The sequence below is a fragment of the Juglans microcarpa x Juglans regia genome, chromosome 1D (genome assembly GCF_004785595.1).
Source record: "Juglans microcarpa x Juglans regia isolate MS1-56 chromosome 1D, Jm3101_v1.0, whole genome shotgun sequence".
In the NCBI taxonomy this organism is placed as follows: Eukaryota; Viridiplantae; Streptophyta; class Magnoliopsida; order Fagales; family Juglandaceae; genus Juglans; species Juglans microcarpa x Juglans regia.
This window is the reverse complement of record NC_054594.1, coordinates 7,877,139-7,898,460: the sequence shown is the minus strand read 5'-3', so window position 1 is coordinate 7,898,460 and position 21,322 is coordinate 7,877,139. Positions and strand designations below refer to the sequence as shown.

The 21,322-nt window shown below is 34.3% G+C and overlaps 4 protein-coding genes and 1 long non-coding RNA gene across 5 annotated transcripts; 2 read left to right on the top strand and 3 right to left on the bottom strand.

Moving 5' to 3' along the window:
- Positions 1–1,855: 1,855 nt before the first annotated feature.
- LOC121259528 (protein FAR-RED ELONGATED HYPOCOTYL 3-like) lies at positions 1,856–2,806 on the bottom strand. Its single transcript, XM_041161181.1, has one exon. It carries the CDS (start codon positions 2,804–2,806, stop codon positions 1,856–1,858), a length of 951 nt encoding a protein of 316 aa, XP_041017115.1.
- Positions 2,807–7,288: 4,482 nt separating this feature from the next.
- On the top strand, positions 7,289–9,093 carry LOC121249014. The gene is made up of 2 exons (XM_041147652.1): positions 7,289–8,519; positions 8,608–9,093. The coding sequence occupies exons 1-2, from the start codon at positions 8,337–8,339 to the stop codon at positions 8,893–8,895; spliced, it is 471 nt and encodes a 156-aa protein (XP_041003586.1). The 5' UTR covers positions 7,289–8,336; the 3' UTR covers positions 8,896–9,093.
- Positions 9,094–10,379: 1,286 nt separating this feature from the next.
- On the bottom strand, positions 10,380–11,225 carry LOC121248655. Its single transcript, XR_005937494.1, has 3 exons — positions 10,858–11,225; positions 10,557–10,768; positions 10,380–10,486 (listed from the first exon to the last, which is right to left on the bottom strand). It is a non-coding gene; the product is annotated as an uncharacterized LOC121248655 (long non-coding RNA).
- A 77-nt stretch (positions 11,226–11,302) lies between these two features.
- On the bottom strand, positions 11,303–12,864 carry LOC121259440 (protein FAR1-RELATED SEQUENCE 5-like). The gene is made up of 4 exons (XM_041161072.1): positions 12,226–12,864; positions 11,833–12,141; positions 11,405–11,724; positions 11,303–11,306 (listed from the first exon to the last, which is right to left on the bottom strand). The coding sequence occupies exons 1-4, from the start codon at positions 12,862–12,864 to the stop codon at positions 11,303–11,305; spliced, it is 1,272 nt and encodes a 423-aa protein (XP_041017006.1).
- Positions 12,865–16,762: 3,898 nt separating this feature from the next.
- Positions 16,763–20,438, top strand: LOC121252820 (probable methyltransferase TCM_000331). Its single transcript, XM_041152645.1, is given in 5 exon segments — positions 16,763–16,833; positions 16,949–17,363; positions 19,284–19,422; positions 19,425–19,537; positions 20,067–20,438. Coding segments are annotated over 5 exon segments (1,110 nt in total).
- Positions 20,439–21,322: the final 884 nt, after the last annotated feature.

Genomic DNA, 21,322 nt, shown 5'->3' with positions numbered 1-21,322 from the left:
AGTTTTTTATTTATGGAAGAAACTGTTTTGCCTGACTCTAGACATTAGAGGTTAGATCATGTTCATGAAGATACAGGACTTGTTGCACTGGAAACTCTAAAGCATGGCGCCAGGAAGAGTAAGATGGAGGCTATGCAGTTTAATAAGTCCAGTATCCTCTTCAATTTGTATAGCTATAGAAAAGAAAATGTCATGTATCTTCTTCAATTTGTTCTTCCAATCAAAAAAAATAAGGTTATACCCCGAAAGAGAAAATTTCATATCTGAAGCACATCTCAAAATCATGATAAACTTACACTTTACAGTTTACAAAAGTCATGACTTTAACAAGTGATTACATGCCTCACACGGCTCACAACATGATAAACTTACAAAAAATACCCAACTGTTTCTTCCCAAAAAAAAAAAAAAAATCAAAAAGAACTGATCAATGCCAATCTAGTGAGCGGGTTGAAAATGCTGGAAGTTCACTCTTTTTACAGTTTCACCATAACGTTCAATCCATAAGTTTCCTGCATGTGAAGTAAGAAAAAAAATAGAATAAATATAATTAGAGTATATATTTGGAGGAACAAACAGGCTATATATGCTCATATAAAAAATGCCACGTCAACCCACTAAACTTTCTGCAACGGGAAAGCAGTCATCTAGAACCAGACCACACCATTGCTAAACATGGACAATCAGACAAAGAGGTAGTTGGACGAGTAGGATTAATTGGTTAATTAGCCCTTGTGAAATGAGTGCAAATTCACAGACTTCTTCCACCAAGTTTAACAACATCGCAATCGCAGTAGTTAATAGACTTGATTGACTTACATTTATGTTCATTAAACCATTTTAGAGATGATCAACATACTGTGTTCATTTTACTTCTAGAAATCCAAAAGCAGTCGAAAAAGCTATACAAATAACTTATTGTAGAAGTTTAAGATCTTGGCTGTAAACAATGCATGTATTAGATGAAACCCAAAAGGTAATAATAATTTCCATCCTCATAAAAAAAAAAAATTCAAAATACAACTGGAAAGATTGCAAACAACACAAGTATTAGATGAAACCCAAAAAGTTAAAATAACTCCCATTTTCACACATTTGCACCGGTTGTGATCCATACACACATTTGCTAATTTAACTTTATAATACTATTTGCAGTGCAATCTGTTAATTACATATGAACAAGCATAAATTAATCATATAAAAAAAAACTGAAGTTTACCAGAGTGTTGAACTAGATAACGAGCCATCTTATGCAATTTGACAGACTTCTTCACTATCTGCAGTGCAAATAAGAACTGTCAAATTGTGATACAATTCCCAAATCAAACCCAATTTAAAAATGATGATAAATACCCAACTGGTCGATGCAAATATTACGTAAATTAATTCCCTAGGCCTTCCAACGAAGGTTGAGCCACTTGTGATTCATCCAACCCAATTTGCACCGGTTGTGATCCATCCAACCCGAATTGTATCTATAAGGATTAATATGCAAAAATTTTCAGCATTGTCAATATTACTCTTAGCAACTGAAAAGTGCAGAAATATTACACTTTCTTGGCTCCCAACCACTGTTTCTCTGAGCTGGGTTCCACTAATGACATTAGCTGATTTGTCTTGGACAAGCTAGTGATAAATAAAAAATAAAAATAAAATCAATACACATATATATAACAATTCAAATATAAATATACCAAAACTAATATAATTGTACATAACCAACATTAGAAATATCTATCTCTGATGGGCCAAATAAATTCATGCACGTGTCCTGCACTGGTGTATCTCCACCATCTCTCTAATAAACAAGTAGCATTGGCAATAAGTAAGTTTTTGCATTAATAAATTTACCCGCCTAAACATGTATATTTAAAGCTTCAATAATGTGAACATGTTTCTGTTTTCGGTTTACTAGTGCTTTCTTTGTCTCTCCTTTAACTTTCCGCATGTCTTTCTCCATTCTGGGAGCTCTCCTCAGAGATGGAGGTCTGCCTTTCCCTCTGACAACTAATGGACTGAGTACTTGTTTTGAGCTATCCACTGTGGGTGTGTCATTTTGAGTACAACCAACATTGGAACCAATGAGGGTCAACAATGGGGGTTCTTGATTCTCAGTATATAATTCAATCATTGCATGTAACTTATGTGTGGCATCCTCAGTATATTTTTTTGAACCCGTTGCATGAGTAATCATTTGATAACAGTTTTTTAGTAGACTTGAATATCTGCAAGCATCTGGCCGTTGATCCCCTGCGTCATAGCTTCTATAGATTAACGTATATTCCATTTTGATATCCTTCCTCCATCGGTCTAAAATGTACTTCTCTAGTAGAGATTTTATCCCATTACATTTAAATACAGCGAAAATGTGCGTGCACAATATACCCCTCATCTGGAATAAACCACACGAATACTTAGCATCTGCATCTTCCGCACTAAAGTCTACAGAAAACGTAACCAACTTATCGAACTCTTCAAACCAAACTTCGTCCTCTACCAGATAGGTCTTTACTGCACCATCCCTCTTAAGTAACTCTGGATCCAAATCGATAATGCCAGTAAGTTGCATCTTAACTTCCCTAAATTTAGCATTCGTGTACAGTTCTTGAAACCTCTTTTCGATAGGAGATCTAGATATGCAAGGAATGGTAACACTAAATGAATGAAAGTCCGCGTTATTTTCACTCTCAATTTTTTTTTTCAACGCACTATCAAACTGATCGATAAACTCTTTCAAGTTTGTCTTAGTATGAACATAACCATTGAAAAAAGCATTCATGCTCTCACTGCGTTGCGCTGTACTCATCCCAGCCCAAAAACAGTCCTTCACGAATGCCGGCACCCAATACTCAAGCTCAGTGTATAAACTTTTTAGTCAGACATTCTCATGCAACTTGTAAGTGGTGATAAAATGATCCCAAGATTTCTCAAACTCTTCAACAGTTTGAGTATCATACACACATTTTATCAATGTATTCTTCATCCCACTTTTGTAGGAAGCATAAGAGGACAGCTTCTCGGGGACTTTTTTCAATATATGCCACAAACAAAGTCGATGTCGGCTTTCAGGAAAGATAATAGCAATTATATTTTTCATCGCTCTGTCCTGATCGGTGATAATAGCTTTCGGAGCGATACCATCCATACACTGCAACCACGTCTAGAATAACCACACAAAGGTCTCTATATCCTCACTGGAAATCAATCATGCTCCCAACAGAATTGACTATCCATGGTGGTTTACCCCAACAAATGGTGTAAAGGGCATCTCATATCTATTCGTCAGGTATGTAGTGTCGAATGTGACCACATCCCCGAAGCATTGGTAGGCTGCCCTACTACGAGGGTCTGCCCAGAAAACATTCATTAACCTCCCATCATCATCCAGATCAATCAGTGTAAAGAAACCAAGATTTTTGTACTGCATCCTACAAAAATCTCTTGAAGCGCTCTAGCACCACATTTCCCAAGCCTTAGATGTCTTGCCTTGTCTATATAATTTCGACAATCCTTTTCTAAAAATGGAAGGTTCTCGAATTCACTAGCGCCAACGATGAGAGATTCGAAACTCTTATTCATTCGGATGCCAGCCATATCGTTTATATCTAGGACTCTTTTTACAGAGTCACTCACTTCTCTATTACATCGAAGGAAGCGAGATTTATTTGGACTAAGGCCATGGCTATCGATATTATGAACTGTTGTCAACCGGAACTTTCCATCAACTTTTAAAGCATTAATATTTACCTTACATTCTGTCTTTCCCGTTGGACGTGGTCTGGTGACATTCAATGTCCTATTTCGGGCCTTCCCACCATAGACATAACCAAGAGTGACATATCGGACAGTCTCATCATCCCCCTTATCAGTCCTTCTTATCATTACCCCAAACCCTGATTTCTTAGCATACTGCTTATAATAATCCATTAATTCTTCAAAAGAATTGAACTTCATTCCCGACTTTGGCTCTTCAATCGTATCACCACCAACTTCATCCTCTAACTGCGGTGTCTCGGCAATGCCATCCTCAGTTTTTTGTGAATTTGGTCTATCTTCTTTGCTTTCTTCAACTATTCCAGATGTATATGGAATATCAGTTTCTCTACATAGAGGTGGTTCCTCTATATCAACTCTTCCACTCGTAGCGGAGCTTGTAGTCATGAGAGGAGTAGGGTAACCAGCATTCTGCAAAAAGAAAAAAAAAATCAATGACATTAAACTAAAAAAAAGGCCAACTTATACAAACAAAAAAACAATAACACAATTGTATCACCACTTGAATGTTTGTTAGATATTGGTCATCATCTAGATATGGTGGAAAAGGCATTGGCCAGGCAGGAAGTGGTCCGTAGTAACCAGCATTGGTGTAATTTACAAAGTACCAATTATTTGATGGTATATCCTAACATGTTATTACACAAATTATTTATGTATTTTGTAAATAAATATCAACTCAACACAGAAATAAAGCAAATTTGTAAAAAATTATAACATATCGAGGTTGGGGGATTTGAGCTAGATGGTGTTTGGGGAGATGAGTGTTCTTCCCCTTTTCTTATGCCGAGAGGAGATGAACTGCATAATTCCACAAATTATTTTTTCTTCAAAAATATAAAAAAGAAAAAAACAGATCAATAAAGCAATAAAGAAAAAAGGTGCTGGTTTTGTAACTTATATGAGAGAGAAAATCACTATGGAATCAGCCAACCATTGAGAGGCACCCACCACCATCATTGTAACTTTACATATCTGATTGTAACTTTACAGATCTGAAAATTGGCACTCTGACCAAATTTTTTTTTTTTTTTTATTTAAACTTATCCTTTCTCTTCATTTTTTAAAGCTTGTTAATGTTTCTCTCTGAGTAGATATATAGTTCATATATTCCACACCAACTACAACCCTCATAATCTTGTTTACAGTTGTATTTCTTGTCTATCTGGTCTATGAAGGTATCAGGTTGGGGTTTGAATAAGAGGAAATATGGCAGGTACACTCAGAATCCACATTAGAGGTCAGACCATTAAATTACAGGTCCCAACTTCATATTTTTCTGTCTGCATTAACCTGGTAAAAGAGACATTAGCTCAAACATTGCAAAAACTTTACCAAGAGCACAAGCCTGACATCAACTTGCACCCCAATTGGAAGGTTTATTTTAAAACATAAAATATACATGTCTAAAACTGTCAGAGCACCTTTGATGGTTTTTAAAATTGTATATTGCTACAGCCGACCAAATTTAAGCTTGTCAATGCATTCTTAAGAGTTGTTCTGTGTGAAATGCATCTACGGAGAAACCATAACCAGCTTAATAAACATCTACAGAAAGTGCTAGACTTTTTTGATTCTAGGATAAACCGGTCCTGGCTATGAATACACAGGTTGAATAAATTTGCGTGCATCAGTTCTAGAATAAATACACAGGTTGAATAAATACATGATGGTGTCGTTTCTTGAGGAATATACAAGTAGAAGAAAGGCTATCGTAGCTTTGTCACACTGGGTGGCGAAAAATATACAAAAATAGAAAAAAAAATCACTAAAACAAAGCAAAGAATGCTCATACCCAGAACAAAAAAAACTTAGATGCATAAAACAAAAAAAAAATGCTCAGATGGCCATGGAAGACAACAGGAACACGATGAAGAAAAATAGAAAAAAATCGCATAAAACAGAGTATGGGTACAACGGCACTCACTTGAAGAACAACGAACCTGCTTTTCTTTTCGCAGCAAAATGGTTTCGGAACTCGGAACCTGCAGAATGGTTTCTACGCAAAATGGTTTCTTGTGCTTTTCTTCTTCGGTGCAAAATGGTTGCTGGTGCTTTTCTTTTCAACGCAAAATTGTTTCTAGTGCTTTTCTTTTCAGCGCAATCAGACCACGATGAAGAACGGCTTTCGCGCACAATGGTTTCTGCGCAAAATGGTTTCTGGTTTTTGAAATCATAAACCAGTTTTGCGCTCATTTCTCCTGTCGTCTTTTTCTTTTTAATATAATATTAAATTGACGTGGCTAATGCCACGTCAGCGATTCCGCAACGGGTACTCAAATACGGGTACCTGTAGCAGAATTGTATTTTTTAATATTATTATTATTTTGATATTTGAAAAAGTTGTATTGATTATTATATTTTATGTTGAGATTTGATAAAATTGTAATGATGAGTTGAGATGAATTTAGTTACCAAACGAAACATTATCTAAACAATTCCTAACAAAAGTTTTCAAGTCTCTTTTATTTAAAATTTATAGACTCAGAATTAAAGAAACAAAAACAATAATAATAAATACATATCACTTTTCATAATATTTTATATAATAATATTTTTATAAAATATATAACATCATTTTATAAAAATATGTTAATTTTTTTTTCATTTTTTTATTTTTTTAAATAACATTATTGTTAGAGGCAGCTGCCTTCGTACCCATACGCAGTCTGGCAGCTTGTTTGTAAAGCCGCCCAGGGGACACCCGGTACTCAATTATTGGCATCATAATGCAAGCGTTTTCTTTTCTAGATATCTTATCATCTTAATTTCTTGGAATGCGTAAATATATCTTTTTTTTTAAAAAAATAGTAAATACATGATGTCATGATTTATATTTAAAAATAAATAAATTTCACCTTTTTTTTTTTTCTAAATTATGGGCATTTATAGACTCCAGGATGTATGATCTGACATTACTCTTAGTTGCATATACTTCCTAGATCATGTCTGACTTATTGGTCGCCGACGGCTAAATTTTCAGTCAGCATGTTGTTTGTAGTAACAAAAACTCTACATACAACCTGCTTGGGGACTCGGTGCGGAACTGGCCCCCAGCGTGGCAAAACAAAAACGCTGCGTTTTGGGTGAGTTGTAGCCTCTCTTTTGCTATCCCGCATTCCCCCCCCCCCTTCCCCCTTTCTAGAATCCCACTTTCCCTCTCCTTGCGTCTCTCCCTCTTCGATTTTCCATTGCCCCCCCTTTCCCCCCGACCCTTCGATCCTCACCCTAACCCCTCATAGATTTCCTTTCCCCTTCGATTCCTTTCCCCTTTCCCCTCATAGATTTCCTTCGATTCACCCATTCCTTCGAAATCGACCCACGAAACCGTGGTTTTGTTGAGGATTTCACCTTCGTTCGTGCGTGTAACCCTAACCTTAACCTTCGTTCGATTCACCCATTCCATCAAAATCGACCCACGAAACCGTGGTTTTGTTGAGGATTTCACCTTCGTTCGTGCGTGTAACCCTACCCCTAACCTTCATTCGATTCACCCAATCCATCAAAATCGACCCATGAAACCGTGGTTTCCTTCTTCCTCAATCACGGCATTTGACCTTCGTTCGTGTGTGTAACCCTAACCCTAACCCTAACCCATTTCCCACTTCAAACCCCAGTCCCTTCGATGCTAACCCTAACTTGTCCAAAATCGCCAGTGTAACCCTAACCCTAACATCAACCACTATGTAGATCAGGTTAGTTATCCTACAGTTTGGTCACGTGGATTTGGTTTTACTTTCGAGCATAGTTTTTGTATGTAGAGTTTTTTGTTCTTTTAAATATCAATTATACTTGATAATTTTTGATGGATTGTTTTATTCCAGCATAGACTTGAATTACATTTGTAGTGATGCTGATGACTTTTGTTCCCGATAACATAGCAAATATATGCTTCTGAAAGGCTGAATAACACTGATGTGGATGTTTGTAAATTTTCTTTCGAGTCAAATATTAAATTTACCCACTACTGCAGACGTTTGAAATTTATGTCATATGTAATTAACTCTGGATTTACATTTTCCTAGCCACCAAACAGAATACCTCTGTTCCGAAAACTGCCTTCTGCTACAGGTAATGTTACAGTTTCTTAATTAATTTTTACATCAACTGTTTACAATGTAAATGTTAGAATGTTACTTTTACATCAATCTTTACAATGTTACAAGTAATGTTATAGTTTTTAGTTTAATTGTTGCATTCTGAATTAGATTTTTTTGCTTACAATGTTACAAGTAAAGTTACAAATCTTTATGTCGACTCTTTAGGACCTGTTTTAGTTTAGCATCAAGCCAGTTTAATGAATTACAACTTGTTTTTGTTTTTCCCTAATTTAGCATATGAATCAGAACATGTCTACATTTGTATTTCAAAAAACACAAGTAATGTTACATCAATCTTTATAATGTGTCATTCTTTCTAATGTAGACAATTTAATTAAACCTTTTTGGTCTAATTAGAACCTGTTTTTGTTTGGACATCACAAGTAATATGAATACTCACTTTTTTTTTTCCCTTTACTTATCAAAACAATTGGTCTTTCCTGCTTACTTGCACATTCTGAGATGGCCTTCGTCCAGATGTCATCATCACCATCATTATCATCAGCAATGACTTCTTCATCCTTTGCTAAATCTACTGTTGGTCAACCATTCTGCTACTGTGAGGTTCCAGCCACATTGAGATACTCACATACGGGCAGAAATCCAAGACGACCATTCTTAGGTTGTTCGAAGTATAACACAGAGGTAACTAAATAATTTGTACTGTGAGATTCTAGATATAATGAATAATTTTATTTACATCTAACATTTTCTATATGTAAATAACCATCAGGGATTACCTTATTGCAAATTTTTCAAATGGGCAGATGGTAATCATGAATATGAACTGCAGCTTCAAGAATGTTTAAATGAATTGTTAAGGAGCCAAAGAGAGCTCGAGAAGAAACTTGATGACATCAAGAAGACATTGATTCAGCTTTGTAAGAGAGTGGAGGAGACCGAGAAGAGAGAGTTGGGGCTTCAAAAGCAAAAAGTTGAAAATTGTCATTCACATAGATTACTCGGTCTTTATTGGGCCTTTGTAGTTATTGTGTCATGTTATATAGTACTATGTAGGTGATTTTGGAACTTGGTATATGTTGTGAAGTTTGTAGGCTTATGTTAGAGTAATGTAGTTGGTAGTTAGTGCTTACTTAGAGTTCACCAATGAATTTTGGTATGTTTGTACTTTGCTTAAATACTTGATCCAGCATAACTTGTACCCTTGTAATCAAATTATTTTGAGCTAGATGGAATATATCTGTTTTAGTTTTGTTTTTTCAGCACTTGTATTGACATGGTTTTTGTATTATTTATCCTGAGAAAACAGAAAGACAGAAAGAAATTGAAGAACGTTATTCCCCTTTGGTTTCCTATGGGTTTCCTTTGGTTTTGTACCCTTTATTCCCCTTTATACAGCACGTTATCATGAAAGAAATGGACTAAATTGCTGCAACTGTGTACTATATTGTTCAGCACCAGAAAACAGGAACCATGTCAATCGGATCAACATGTACTGCCACTCATCTACCTGTGTACGTTATTGTTCAGCACCAGAAAATAGAAACCATGTTAATCGGCTGAGTACATATACTGCCATTCATCTAGCCATTTTCTGTTTTCTGCTCTAACCACAAAGCACAAACAATTTCATCTTCTGCTCTAACCAGAAAATTGCATCAAAATTATTTAACCATGTCAATCGGCTGAGTACATATACTGCTACTCATCTAGCCATTTTCTGTTTTCTGCTCTAACCACAAAACACAAACAATTTCATCTTCTGCTCTAACCAGAAAATTGCATCAAAATTATTTAAATGATACCTCATTACATACAACCTTATGAACATATAAATTCCAACGTTGATCAACATCTAGAAAACAAAATCCATGACATAAGCCAAGTAGATTGATCAACATCCACCTATACATTCCAACGTTGCAAGCAGAAAACATAAACCAATTGATGACATTAAATGATACTAGATCAACATCCACTTATAAATTCCAACATCTAATGACAATGATTACATAACTATAATCATCTGCACCTATCATAAACAGAATTAAGTCAAGTATGATTATCATCAGACCATAACTAACCCAATTATACAAAAGTTACAACTCATCCCTATCTATCTTGCCTTCCATTTCTACCTTCCGCACATAGGCCAAGACTTCACCTATTTGGAACCAAATCACCTCCTCATTAGTGAGAGTCAATTCGTTGCTAGCATCCTCGAAAATATCATTTGTTTCCTGCAGGAAAGAGATCATTTAGTCCAAACAGGCAAATAACTTAGTAGAACAGGAAATATCTATCCAGCTTCATATAAATATAAATTTTCACTGTCAAATTGCATTCGGCATAGTAAAATACATTTCATGCTTTAATGAGCTTTAAAGTAGACATAAATAGTACCCACGGCTAAATTAAGGGCCAAAAAAAAATCAAAGATTAAAAATACATGATATCCAACAACTTCATGACATTAACTTAAACAATTCCCATATCATGAATTACATGCAATACAAAAAAAGTCTCGCTTAACTTATAATGATACCATCTAATTGTGCCGATTGTGATCCATCCCCGTAAGGCTGCGTTGGTTGTGATCCCTCCAACCCAATATTTTGCACCGGTTGTGATCCCTCCAACCCAAATTGCATCTGTAACAAATAATATTCAAATATTAATGTAATATCATTACTCCAATCTTAGAAATAAACATAAACTTACACTTTCTTGACTTGCAACCACTATTTCTTGGACCACAGTTCGTATGTCTGGAACAGCCTGTTGATATATATTTGTTAGAAAACATTTCAATATTGTAACTCAAATATTAACCCTTCATATACCTGCACGTCATGGACATGTGTCATATCATCCTCTGAATTACCAAATAAATTTCTGCAAGTACCCACGGCTGGTGTATCTCCTCCATCACGCTATTAATCACATAAGAAATAACAATATACATTAGTCAGTCATATTTGTAGTTATAAAATATAAATAAAATGTCATTAAATATCTGCACCTCTTTACGTTTCCCATTTCCTTTCACTTTTTTTGCCTTCGCTTTAGCTTCCTTCGCTTTAGCTTTCCTCATGTCTGTCTCCATCCTGAATACTCTCCTCAAAGATGGGGGTCTGCCTTTCCCTCGCACAACACGTGGACTGAGTACTTGCTTAGAACTGCTAAATGTAGTTGTGTCCTGTGTCGCACAACCAACATTAGAACCCGTTTGAGTCATCGATGGGGGTTCTTGGTTGGCACGATACAACTCAATCATAGAATATAACTTAGTAGTTGCATCCTCAATATGCTCTTTCGATCCCGCTGCATGAGTGATCATCTGATAACAGATATTCAACAAACTTGAATATCTATTAGAATCTACTCGCTGATTCTCTCCATCATAGCTACTCTGGATTAACGTGTATCGTCTCTTGATGTCCTTCCTCCATCGGTCTAAAATGTACTTAGCTGGCACAGATTTAATTCCATTACACTTGAGTACTGCCAATATATGCCGACACAATATTCCCCTCATCTCAAATAAACCACAAGAACACTTTGCATACCCATCTTCCTCACTAATTTCCACAAAATATTTAACCAGCTTAGTGAACTCTTCCAAGCGAACTTCATCCTCTAGTAGATAGGTCTTTATTGGACCATCACGTTTAAGTAACTCTGGATCCATATCGAGTATGCCGGTAACTTGATGCTGCACTTCCTTGAATTTAGTATTTGTATACAAATCTTGAAACCTCTTCTCAATCGGCGATCTAGATATGCAGGAAATTGTGACATTAAATGTGTGGAAATCTGCAGCATTTTCATTCTCAATTTTTTTTTTCAACGCGTTGTTAAACTGGTCCACAAACTCTTTCAAGTTTGTCTTAGCATGAATATAACCGTCAAAAAATGCATTCATGCTCTCGCTCCGTTGCGTTGTACTCATTCCAGCCCAGAAAACATCTTTCAAGAATGTTGGCACCCAATGTACACGCTCATCGTATAAACTCTGCAACCACGTATTCTCATGCAAGTTGTAAGTCGATATGAACTGACCCCAATCTTTCTCAAACTCTTCAATTGTTTGGGTGTCATAAACACATTTCATCAGGTCATTTTTCATCCCACCTTTGTACGATCCATAGGAGCCAAGTTTCTCAAGGACTTTCTTCAGTATATGCCATAAGCAAAACCTATGTCGTGTATTTGGGAAGACAATAGCGATTGCATTTTTCATCGCTCTATCCTGATCAGTGATAATTGCTTTCGGAGCCATTCCATCCATACAATGCAACCAGGTCTGGAATAACTAAACAAAAGTCTCGGTATCCTCACTAGAAATCAAGGCAGCTCCCAACAAAATTGACTGCCCATGGTGGTTTACACCAACAAATGGTGCAAAGGGCATCCCATATCTATTTGTCAGGTACGTGGTGTCAAATGTAACCACATCACCAAAATATTGGTAGGCTGCTCTATTACGGGGGTCTGCCCAGAAAATATTTTTTAACCTCCCATCATCACCTATATCCATTAATGCAAAAAAACCAGGATTTTTGTATTGCATCCGTAAAAAGTACTCTTGAAGTGCTCCAGCACCACCTGCGCCCAGTCGTAAATATCTAGCCTTGTCGATATAGTTACGACAATCTTTTTTCAAAAACGGAAGATTCTCAAATCCACCGGCACCAACAACAAGAGATCTGAAACTCTTATTCATTCGGATCCCTGCTAAATCATTTGTATCTAAGACCCTTTTTACGGCATCACTGACTTTTCTATTACATCGAAAAAATTGAGATTTTCTTGGACTGAGATCGTGATTATGGATATTATGCACTGTGGTCAACCGAAACTTTCCATCCGATTTTATGGCATTAATCTTTGCCTTACATTCTGTCTTTCCTGTTGGACGTGGGTTGGTGACATTCAAAGTCCTATTTTGGGCCTTCCCACCGCGGGCACGAGCGAGGGTGACATATCTAACAGTTTCATCATCTCCTCTCTCAGTCCTTTTTGTCATCACCCAAACTTGCATTTCTTACCATATTGTCTATAATAACTCATTAAATCTTCAAGGGAATTAAACTCCATCTCCGACTTCGGCTCCTCAATCATATCATCACCATCCATCTGCACATTCTGAGATGTCTCGGCACTGCCATCCTCAGTTTCCCGTGAATTTTTTGTATCCTCATTACTTTCTTCAACTCTAGAGGATGTACATGCTTCAGTTTGCCTACCATCTGGTCTATTATCCTCTGAACCAACTGCTTTGCTTGTAGTGGAACTTGTATTGGTGAGACCAGTCGGAGGTTCCAACGAATGTTGAAATGGGTAAACATTCTGAAAAAAAAACATTAAAAAAATAAGGGAAATAAAACTCATGAAAAGAAGCCAATGTTATTTAAATTAAATAACATGTACGTTGAATGGATATTGGTTCCCAACTGGATATGGCAGAAAAGCCGGTGACCACACAAGCATTAGTCCATAGTAACCAGCCATGTAATTTGGGATGTTTGGACAAGTTGATGGTATGTCCTGCCATCATTTTTCATTTTAGTTATTTTTTTTTTTTTTGGGAAATAAATATTAACTCAACAAATTCTAACTCACTTTTCATATATTAAATTAAATAACATACTGCGGATGGTGGATTTGAGCTAGATGGTGTTAGCGTAGATGGATGTTCTTTCTCGTTTCCCATGCTAAGATATTGACAATATTAAGTTCAGTACATACAAATTCTTAGATATAGCATGAACAATGAATTAAGTTCGGCACATTCTCATTCGTTAATTTATTTTAAGTAGCAAGAACAATAGCATGTACTACTTGTAATGCAAAGAAAAGAAAAAAAGTCGTGTACTGCTTGTAAGTGTTTGTATAAAGATGCCCGGCCATCTAAATCTAGTTGGGAATATATTTCAATCCAAACAATGATGCCTACCCACATTCCCTGTTCTGATTCTTGCACTAACTTTAGAACTTTTATGGTTGCAATTGTGTTGCCATTTCCTAGTAAACAAGGTTACCTTTTGCATTCAACTACTTTTTCAAGATAACATGCAGCTTATAGCCTCAAGGAAGATCATTTCATTAAGAAAAACATTCAAATAAATCCAACTTCCAGATTGTTTGTTCCAATATTGAGGGAACTTTCCCGTTTCCCATGATGGCACATAAATAGTCATTGACTATACACAGGTATTAATAAATTTCAGCATCAATGACTTTTTTTATAGGTAAATTTCAGCATCAATATATAATCTCATACACACATCAAGTGAAAATTAAGACAAAACCCTTGAAAATCCATTTCTTCTTCTTTTTCCCTAACAAAAACTAAAGAAACAGAGTGGTATCGTTAGTCCATCTTTGTCTTACACTCTCCGAGCTCTCACTTGTGACAAACAACCATCAAATTCATCATACACATCAAGGAAGTAACTTTCTTAGATTCAGTACCCATTGAAAAAAAAAAGCATGGTATAAAATGTACAACTAATTTGCAGCTCCCGAATTTACTTCACTTCACAAACATCGCAAGAACATTTTACTTCAATTTCACTCGGATTCTACTGAGATAGTACACAAACAAAACTCTAGAAGATCAAACTTGCCATTACCGAACAAATTTCACCGGCTTGAAGAATCGACGGTAACTCTCACGGAGTTCACGCAGCTAGCAGCGATGGAAACTCTCACGGCGTTCACGCAGCTAGCAGCGACAGAAAACTCTGACGACGTTCACGCAGAGCTCTGTCTCACCCACAACGCTGCGACCCAGAGACTTGTAGGCTGTGACGACATCGACCGCGGGACGGCGATCGGAATGGGCGAACGGACTTCCTTCAGGCGCACTGGGTATCTCCCTCTTCGATTTCGCTCGAAATCTCTCTGCTTTGTTTTCGTTTCGACTTTCCCTCCCAATCTGCACGGTATGTTTCATTTCATTTCATGTTTTTTTTTAATTTAATATTTTTTTGTTTTTTTTTAATTTATTTTTTTTATTTATCAGCTAACGTGGCAGGCTGCCACGTCAACCAGTTCTGCGCCGGGTCCTCAGCCCGGTTGTCTGTAGAAGAATTGTTGTAGTAATATGTTGTATGAGGCCATCTCCATTATTAAGGCCTTGTTGGGTTTGAAATGAGGTTTTGAGTTATTTTGAAAAAAAATAGAAATGAAGTTAAATAAAAAAATTATAAGATTAAAAGAAGATTTGAAAATGACTTTTTAGTATTATTTTTATTTTGATATTTGAAAAGGTTATTTTTTTTTTCATTTATAATTTTGAAAAAGTTATAATGATTATATAAAGAAGTTAACAATTTAAAATTAAAAAATAGTTATATTTAAATAGTATTTAGACTTTGAGATGATATAGTATGAGAGGGTTTGAGTGGTTTGGTTTAGTTTCCTAATTATTTGCTGCCATCCCTAGATTCATATTTTTAACTCTGCAGACAGATCAACATGCATTTTTAGAAAATCTCCCAATATGGTTGACTACGTGACTGTTTTCTGTTTGGCAAGTAAATTGATTCAGCTTTTTCTCCAAGAAAATCAGAAAAAAAAAAAAAGGCAAAACTGCTAATCATGTTAAGATAATAAATAATAATGAAATGAACACATGCATAATCGAAGAACCCAGAATATTATGACATTGATTATTCATGACCATATATATATATACTTGGATTTTGTAGCTCGTGATCAAGGGACAAAATTCAAAGAAATGTATGCTCTTCCTTGCATGCCTTACCTTTCCCGGATGCAGGGGATGCAGGCCGGCTCAATGGTAAGGTTATTTAAGCTATTGCCTAAGACCCTCACCTATATAAGGCTCTCAAAAATAAAAGTGATGTGTTTTATTTTTAAATTTTTTTTTGAAAAAAAAAATTATTTCATTAAATAAAATTTTAAATAATTTTTATAATTTTCAATGTGTACAAGGCCCCATAATATTAAATTTAATATTTAATACAATGACTTTTTTTATAAGTAATACGATAAATTATTTATATTTTAAATAATTTTTTTTAAGATTTTACTAAATTGAGGCACAAAATCAGCATTAAAACCTCATTTTAAGTTGTTGTAATTAAATATAAATTCACAAAATTACATTTAAAAATTTAAAATAAAATCTCATTTTATTGTAAAGTTTAAAAATATTCTATATAATAATTTATATTTTATTATATTTTAATTATAAATGACTCAGGTAAATCTTGCTTAGGCCTCAATTTATATTTAGCCGCCCCTGCCCGGATGATCCTGATCTACCGACAAGCTGCAGGTTTTGTACAGCATTATCTTTCGAGGACAATATTCAATGCACATTGCATATAAATCTAGCTGCCCTGCAGCTTAATTGAATCTTGAAAACTTGTTAATTATTAATTATTGCCAAGTTGCTTAACAATCCATGACAACTTGATATTTGTCAATTTGCGTAAAAATATCAATATTCCTAGTTTATTAAGTTCCAAGTGTCTTTCCTTCTTTATCTTGTCAACCAAATAATGCTATAAATTAAACATCGATGTGCTAAGTTCCCGTAAATTAGACTGAAGGATGGAACGTGCATATTGCATGAGAGCGATGCTCAAATAATCTCTCGTCATTATAAGAAAATTACTTATTTATGACCAGTTGATTTCAACGATCTTTCGATCAAGCTTAGAGAAAGCTGATCATCAGTAGGGCTATATATCACTATATATTGAAAAACGATGCTTGCATGCAACATCTCCTTAATGTCCCAAATGACTCCGTATGGTATTGGCCTTATTCAAGTCAAGAACTTCCCCGGAAAGTTTGGATTTTGGCATATCCTATGCTCCGACAGTCGGGGCAGTGCTCGAATCAAGCAGCCATCGACTCATGAGTTGGCATTTTCGAAGTGGGAAGCCATGGATGTCGAAAACGTGCTTTGCATGAAGGGAGGAGTGGAGCAAACTAGCTATGCAAATAGCTCACTCATTCAACTCTCTCTCTCTCTCTCTCTCTCTCTCTCTCTCTCTCTCTGCGCGCATATATATGTATATGTATATAAATTATATAGCCTGAACGTACAACTTACACTGCTCATTAATTTCTCAGAAACATGCGATATTGAAGATGAGGCCAATCTTGAAAGACACAGTCAAGGATATGGTTAGCACCAACGACTTTCCCACTTGTATTAAAGTGGCGGACTTAGGTTGCTCTTCTGGACCCAACACTCTCTTGGTGATCTCCGATGTTATTGAAACCATCTATGGAATGTATCAACAAATGAACTATGAATCACCCGAGTTCCAAGTTTTTCTAAACGATCTTCCAGCGAATGACTTCAACACCATTTTCAAATCGTTGCCAGCATTCTATAATAAGCTCAAGAAAGAGAAAGGAGACAAGTTAGCTGGACGTTCTTTCATTTCCGGACAACCAGGTTCTTTTTATGGGAGGCTCTTTCCGAGCAAAAGTCTTCATTTTGTTCATGCTTCAAACAGTGTTCACTGGCTCTCTCAGGTAAGTTCTTTCCCTCCCCCCCCCCCCCCCCCCCCCCCCCCCCCCCCCCCTCTATATCTATTTATATATACACACATATATATAAAGAGAGAGCCTATTGTGTCACCTTCCTTTTACCGCCCAAGTGTACCGCTCGAAAAAGCAAAAAAAAATTAATTTTTTATCTTAATGATTAAGGAAATGATTTTAAGTGTATTGGAGTATTTTTTTATTTTTTAAAAATATTTAAATATAGTAAAAAATTTTAAAAATTTAAAAATTATTGTACGGTCAAACCAAGCTGGCTATTCTGAGCATAGCCCACTCAAAGCACTCTCATTGGATTAGTTAAAGTTAAAAGACATTTTTTATAAATGTAAGAGAAATTTGACTTTTAGTTATTCCATTCACATAAATCTCTAAATTGTAATAGCTATTTTTTTATTATATAATAATAAAATAATATAAGATGAATTTAGTTTTGATTATTTACATCAAATCTCCACATTAGATTATACATTTATTCATTATATAGTAATGAATACTAATAATTTCAAAAATATTTAATTTTTTTAATTATTAATTTATTTTATTTTATCATATTTTACTATTCTACCTATTATATATTAATTAATAATCATATTCTTATTAATATATCACTAACTCAAATTAATATATCAATTGTGACAAAATATATGATAGAAAGAAAAGGAGAGATAAATAATTAATAAAATATATATTTGATATATGTACAATAACTTTTAAATTTAAAAAAAAAATTCAAAAGTCACTGTAACTAAGTTTTATTTGATTAATTTAAGTTGAGTATATTTTTTTCTTTAATAACTAAATATTTATTAAATTTAACTTTTAATTAATCAAAAAAATGATCTGGTATATAAAAGTTTTGCAACTCGTCCGTTTCTTCCACCGCACACCCTGACAAGAGTCCTACTTTTTATTTCAACAGCCGCATGCATCTTAACATTTTGTTGACAATGGGTCCCACTCATCTTTTAATTTCATTTAATTTATTTTATTTCTATAGCCGCCGCATGTTCAGTTTGTGCTTGGTTGGATCTCAGTTTAACGGAAAGTTGGAATGATATAAAATTAAATAAAAATTAGAAATTAAATAAAAATATTATTAGAATATAATTTTTTATTTTAAAATTTAAAAAATTTGAATTATTTATTATATTTTATTTAAAAATTTAAAAAAATTATTATGATTAGATGAAATGAGTTGAGATCAATTCTGAATCTAAACATTCCCTTAAGTGCAGTTCGGATAATGAATTGAGATGAGATTAATTGAGATGAAATTTAAAAAATTAAAAAAAATATTGTTAGAATATTATTTTTTTAATATTATTATTATTTTAAAATTTAAAAATTTTAAATTATTTATAATATTTTGTATAAAAAATTTAAAAAATTATATAACTAGATAAAATAAATTAAAATGAATTTTGTATCTAAACAAAGCTTCAATCTTCTTCACTTTTTGGTTGGTCTTCCTTGCGGCTGTAGAAATAAAATAATTAAATGAAATTAACAGATGAGTGGGACGCATTATCAGGTGTGCGATGTGAAGGCGCACAAGTAGAATTTTCCTTGTGTGTGTTGTACATGCATGTATTAGAGATTGTCGACAATCCGTACGTAGTACTTCACCGTTGACAGTTACAAGAGCTTTAGAAATCTAATCTTATCTAGTTTACTGATTTTGTCTCCATTAATGAATTAAGTACTCGTATGGGTATAATAGTTAACTGATGTGGTATATTTATTACTTTTAAATAATTATTTAATACATATTTTTTATTATTTAATAATGATAAATGTATTACATATTATTTAATATAATTAAAATTAAATTAAAATGTAGTGTATAATATTATTCTTATATATGTAAAACTGATCATCGATTATATATAGGTTCCTAAAGGGATTTCCAATAACAAGGGGAATATATTCATGGCAAAGTCGAGCCCTCCTAGTGTATTGAGAGCATACATGGAGCAATTTCACCGAGATTTTTCAAATTTCCTAAGCTTGCGTGGTGAGGAAATAATGCCTGGGGACATATGCTTCTTACCATTACAGGGAGGAGTGTCCAGGATCCTACATGCAATGACTGTTGCAAACATTGGGAACTGCTGGGAAAATCACTCATGGATTTGGCAGCTGAGGTTATTATATAATGGAAAATGCTAATCTTCCCACTCCTTCCTTCTGAAAGTTACTATTGTGACTTTTTTATTTTTTTTACTTAATGATTAAGTAAGTAAATTTTAATAATATTATGATTTTATTTTATTTTTTTAAAAATATTTAAAAATGTTAAAAAATACATGAAAAAAAAAGTCAAAAAAAAAATATAGAAAACACTAACGGGAGCCCCAGCGGGAGCTCCCAACGGTGGGAGTAGCACCGTCCTTATATTATATATAACATAACACTTCATTGATAACTTTTATTTCAAATCAAGATATTTCTAGTATTAAGAAATGCTATGCATCAGTTACTATTCACTCTCACATTCCACACTTATGACTTTTTTATAAGATGTAAAGGTATTTTTCATAAGATATGAAGATGTTTTCATAAAGTATTAAGTGTAAAGTGATGAATAGTAAATAATGAGAGTAATTTTTTTTAATACATTTTATTATTAATTATAAAATAACTATTTTTGTATGATGTTTTGTAATATTTTAGGGCGTCGTTGTCGAAGAGTTGGATGTGGATTCTTTCAATTTACCTATATATAGACCCTATATGGGTGAAGTAAATGAGATTATTCAAGAGGAAGGGTCCTTTGGCATTGAAGGGCTTGAGACAATTGAGCTGAATTGGGATCCTTACGACAACATTGAGAACCGAGACTTTGTGTTCAACAAGAACTCTAGCGGGAGAAATGTGGCAGATTGGACGAGAGCAGGGACAGAACCCATCCTGGCAAGTCATTTTGGAGGTGCCATTAATATAATGGACAGGTTATTCGACTGGTTTGCAGAGAATGTTGCTGAGCATCTTTGCTTGGAAAAGAGAAAGATGTTTTTCATAGTCCTTTCCTTGTCAAAGAAGTAGATCATCTTTGCAGTAAAGCGCCACATATATATATATATATATATATATATATATCAGCTTTGAGCTTCTATAAATTATGAGATCGGCACTGCGTGTTATTATTTTCAGATCAATCAACGTCTCACCATTATCGAAGTGATGCAATAATGGGTTTACTATTCTATTAAGATTAATAATATACACATAATAAATTATATAACATACTGTATAATAATATTATAAAAGGAAGATATTTTTATAAAATTATATTATTTTTATAAGATGTTTTATAAAATATCTCTCATTTAAAATATTATTATATAATATATTATACAAAATATTAATAAAAAATTTTACTTTGTAGTAACTGCTTTGTTGAAATGATCCTTTTGATTAGATTTTAGGGATCGACAAATATTGAAATATGTAAAGGGTCGCCCCGATCAAGTCAATATGACAAAAAGTTGTCCCTTTTTTCATTTTGGTTCTAATATAATATAATATATATATATATATATATATATATATAGAAAAGGAGAAGAGCACCTCTATAAACTTTATTACCTCTCACTTATATAAGGCGGACGAACACCTTCAGTACAAACAAGCCAATCCTCCCAAACAAAGAAATAAACCTATCCCACTCAATAAAAAAACTATACACTTTAAAAATAACATCCAACATAAGTTGTACCATTTTGTCCGATCCATACAAGCATCTAGTCAACTAAGGAAGCTGAAAACAATTCGTGAATAAATTATTATCGCCCATCACAAACGTCTAGCCAATGACTCCGCCACTTGATTCCCTTTCTATAAAAATGTTTTATAAAGAAATCATATCCCCCAACATTGACCTCAACTGACTCAATAGTCATAAAGATACCACACTGTACATTTATTAG

What these genes read in the sequence shown, in the direction of transcription:
- LOC121249014 (XM_041147652.1), top strand. Translation starts at nt 8,337, where the DNA reads ATGGCCTTCGTCCAGATGTCATCATCACCATCATTATCATCAGCAATG. An exon ending in GTTCGAAGTATAACACAGAG is followed by an intron (nt 8,520 to 8,607) that starts GTAACTAAATAA and finishes AATAACCATCAG; the next exon opens with GGATTACCTTATTGCAAATT.
- LOC121259528 (XM_041161181.1), bottom strand. Translation starts at nt 2,806, where the DNA reads ATGAGTACAGCGCAACGCAGTGAGAGCATGAATGCTTTTTTCAATGGT.
- LOC121259440 (XM_041161072.1), bottom strand. Translation starts at nt 12,864, where the DNA reads ATGACAAAAAGGACTGAGAGAGGAGATGATGAAACTGTTAGATATGTC. An exon ending in CCTTTGCACCATTTGTTGGT is followed by an intron (nt 12,142 to 12,225) that starts GTAAACCACCAT and finishes TAGTTATTCCAG; the next exon opens with ACCTGGTTGCATTGTATGGA. An exon ending in AGAGTTTATACGATGAGCGT is followed by an intron (nt 11,725 to 11,832) that starts GTACATTGGGTG and finishes ATTCATGCTAAG; the next exon opens with ACAAACTTGAAAGAGTTTGT.